The sequence below is a fragment of the Mercurialis annua genome, linkage group LG3 (assembly GCF_937616625.2).
Source record: "Mercurialis annua linkage group LG3, ddMerAnnu1.2, whole genome shotgun sequence".
NCBI lineage: Eukaryota > Viridiplantae > Streptophyta > Magnoliopsida > Malpighiales > Euphorbiaceae > Mercurialis > Mercurialis annua.
Window position 1 is genome coordinate 10,232,521 of NC_065572.1, and position 3,999 is coordinate 10,236,519.

At 31.8% G+C, this 3,999-nt stretch overlaps 1 protein-coding gene across 1 annotated transcript; it reads right to left on the reverse strand.

Moving 5' to 3' along the window:
* Nucleotides 1–1,157: 1,157 nt before the first annotated feature.
* On the reverse strand, nt 1,158–2,179 carry LOC126674408 (uncharacterized). The gene is made up of 2 exons (XM_050368856.2): nt 2,088–2,179; nt 1,158–2,001 (listed from the first exon to the last, which is right to left on the reverse strand). The coding sequence occupies exon 2, from the start codon at nt 1,989–1,991 to the stop codon at nt 1,590–1,592; it is 402 nt and encodes a 133-aa protein (XP_050224813.1). The 5' UTR covers nt 1,992–2,001; nt 2,088–2,179; the 3' UTR covers nt 1,158–1,589.
* Between the last annotated feature and the right edge of the window lie 1,820 nt (nt 2,180–3,999).

Here is a 3,999-nt window from a genome sequence, read left to right on the forward strand (position 1 = left end):
ATCACCATGTATTTCTATATAACTATTTCTTATTTTGATACATTTTTACATTATCATTAATAAGATAATGAAATAGATTGTTGTTAAATATGAAAGTAAATATGTGAGAAATGTAAGTGACAAAGAAAAATTTGTCCTTCATTTACTTGAGTTAGATATCTATGAGCCCCTTAAAAAGATAGACCGAATAAAATGCATGACCATACTAAATGAATCGATAAAGATTTATCATTTTCAGTTTACTTAAAATTAGAAAACTAATATATAATTGAATTATATAAGGATGACTGTACTCGGCCTTATATTCAATTTGTATATCTTGAGACAAATGGATCAAAATATTATTATGTAACGTGAAATCTGATAATCGATTTTTATATAATTTGGGTAGTTATAATGTGTTGCGAGAGGCCACTAATGATGTGTGCCAAAATAGGAATTTCGAACTCACTGCCAATGTTATATGAATTTACAGGATCGACATTAAAAACATGGCCAAAAGAATTATGGGTTGTATAGCCCAATGGAATAATGTGATTTAAAGGATAAGACTTATTTTTATATTAATTAAATTTCAAATTTAAAGCATAAGACTTATTTTTAATGTATTATGTTTTGAATAATTAATATATATGTGAAATTATCAAAAAGAGATATACTTAAACTTAAAAAAATATAAAAAATAAAGTGTTTGATTTTGATTGGAACACACGTTTTTTGAGTAAATCCTAAATGTATTATTTGCCTATAAATACACACTTAAACCAAGAATTTAGGTATGTGTTTTTCGAAATTAAACACAAGACACTTACAAAATATTAGTCATTTTATTCAAAATTATTTTTAAAAGTAAAATGTGTTGGCACACAAGCACTCATTTTGGAGAGAAACTATTGTATGGATATTCAAAGAGGACGCATTCTTTTAGATGCGTTTTTGATCCGAGATAAGATATCAGCAAAGTGAACCACATCTCTTTCTGACTATATTAATGTTGTGTTTGACATTTAATTAGTTTTAATTATACAACCATATATGTCTGTTAATTACATAAATCTTATTTTAAGTTTTACTAAATTTTTTAAAATTTCGCTACATTATAAATCTAAAAACTCTAACATAAATGTCATACATATGCATGGATGTATATTACTCGGTTATATCATCTCTAGAAACATGTTATATATGAGTGCTGGGTGCGATTTGGCATGTGCTTCTTTTTTTTTTTTTGCTACAAAAGGATTGGCCAAGGCCAGGGAAAAACTAAACCAAACGACACATACGGGGAATCGAAACACCCGCAACATCATCAAGAATAAAACTGGAACAATTAGCTAACATGTTGTCGTAGATTCGCAGCCCCAAAGTATGAGTGAGGCCAACACTCGCCATCTTGTAGACACAACGGTTGCCTTCCCCATGAATATGCTGGATACAAACGTGCCAGTCCCTGCGCATAAGGTTTCTGATGGCAAGCAGCAGGTTAGTATTGGCATTAGTCGTCATGTCATTGCGCATAAGACTTTCCACCGCGAGCAAGCTATCCATTTCCAGAATAATATTTCTAGAGCCTCTATTTCAAGCAATATCTAAACCATCCAAAGCTCCCCAAAGTTCAGCCTGGATAACTGAGCAATAACCAATATATCTGCTGAACCCAAAAACCCAATCGCCGTTGTTATTCTGAGCAACGCCACCTGAAGCAGCTTTATTCTCTGAAGTCCGAAGCGCCCCATCAGTGTTGATCTTAAGCACAAAAGGGGGAGGAGGACTCCAGCCAATAAGAACTTCATGCTCACTTCGCAGACCTGGATTGGAAAGAAGGGCGTAGCGCTGAGCTTGAGTAGTGTAATCCACCATCCGGCGAACTTCGAGCGCAAGAGTGACGGAGCTGCAACTGTTGTTGTTAAACACAAAATCATTGCGCTGCTTCCATAAGACCCAACAAGCAATGCCAAAAGTAATGCTCCAAGTTTCTGAATCCTTTCCATTAGAAAGACCCTGCAAGTTACCAAACAGCCAATCATCAAAGGGAATGAGATAAAAAAATTGACTGAAATTAACAAATCGGTTACTAGGGATTTTACTAGGGCATGTGCTCCTTTAAACACTAAAAACAAACAAACATCATCTTTCAAAGAGTAATTGATATATTCAATAAAAATCAAAAAAATAGTAAATAATATATATCAGACCACCAATAATGATGGATAAATAAATTTATGTTGTTTAATTATAAATTTTTTTATTAGATGCTGCTGACTTGTTGACTTGCTTTCCCAGAAAGTTTTCAAATCCGTATTTGCTACTTTCCATGTTTCTTCCTTGGCAGTTCCGAGTATGTAGCTCTTAAGTCATATGGTGTTGTGGCAATATAATAAAAGATAATTGGTTACCTTCAATTTTTTGGAGAAATTTTTATGTAAACTTGTTCTACCACGTCATCCGTGAACTAAGTCAATCATATCATAACACCTTATTAAAATAAGGGTATTCTTGTAATTTCGTTTGTTATTTGCATACACTTTTAAATGATGATATTATAAGAATACCCTCATTTTAATGAGGTGTTATGCTATGTTTAGCTTAGTCCACGGATAATGTGGTAGACCGAGTCTACCTAAAAAATTCTCCAATTTTTGATTAAAATTGATTTTCTGCTTTCGAATGTAGTTCGTAAAATAAGTTATAATAATTTATAAATAAAAGTAGGTCATAAAGTATTATATAAATTGACAAGTTACGTTACGAGTCACGTGCGTAATGCAAAACTAGTAGTAAAAAAAAGTTAGATGCAATTAAATTGGTAACAATTTGGATTTCTATAGTGTTTATTAATAGAAAAATTAAGGGTCTTTCTTTATGGTTATTTTATTTTTTATAAAATAAATCTTGCTTTATAGTTGGATAATTTTTTATCACATTCATCCAATTGTCAAATGAATAAAATAAAATAACTGTAGCTTTTTTTTAAAATTAGAATATTTATTCGTTAAACAAAATTGAATCGACATCAAATGTTAAAATATCTAAATTATTTTGATTTTATAAAATTGAAATTCAAATTTTAGTAACATTTTGATAGTAATCTCTTTTATTTAAAATAGACACAGGCACAGACACATAATAATGGATATTTCATTAATGAAGAAATATTGGGTACGCAGCAGAATTATTTTGTCGAAATAAAAATGTACATAAATAAAATAATAAATGCCACCGATAATTTTAACACAGTTCCCCTTATTGTTGGGTTAAGTCCATCGGCTAAAATCCAAATTAATCTTCCACTATTAAAATAGCAGGCATACAAAAACAATAATTTTACTAAGAGATTTCACCAAAATAATGGCAGTCAAATGTCTACTAGAGTATCATTGCATTGAAGACTTCCATACTCTGCTTATTCTTTCACTATAAAATGCCTCCCCACACAAACCTTTCAATTATAACATTCAAACCCAACTAAAAATGGAGAAATTTACCCTTACAGAAATGTTTACCAACTTAGGTTCCGCCATTGCTGGCCTAATGTTTGCTTGGGCGACGTTTTGACACCTTTCATGTTCAACTTAATTTTAATTATAAGGTCACTCGACAAAAAATTTAATCCCTCTTGCATTTTTAATACTAGAAATTTAGGATTGGTGAGAGCCAAAAATGACAAATTATAACATATCAAAATCTAATGCCTACTATCAATGGGGTCTGATTAAAGTGGTAAGCGGATTGGTATTGTTTAAGTAAGGTCTCGGTTTCGACTCTTTTGAATGCAGAAAATCTCTATTAGTAGACTCAACCACCATGCCAGGCGCGCGGCGCGGGTCAGATCCGGATTACTGACGGACCGGATGAACTTACCCAAAAAAAAAAATAATCTAATGCCCACTTGGTAGTTTCCATCTTCTTTCATCTATTATTTTCGGAAACTGCCAAAATAATAAATAGAATATCATTGCCTTGAAGACCAAGCTAACCATACTCTGCTTATTCTTTCAC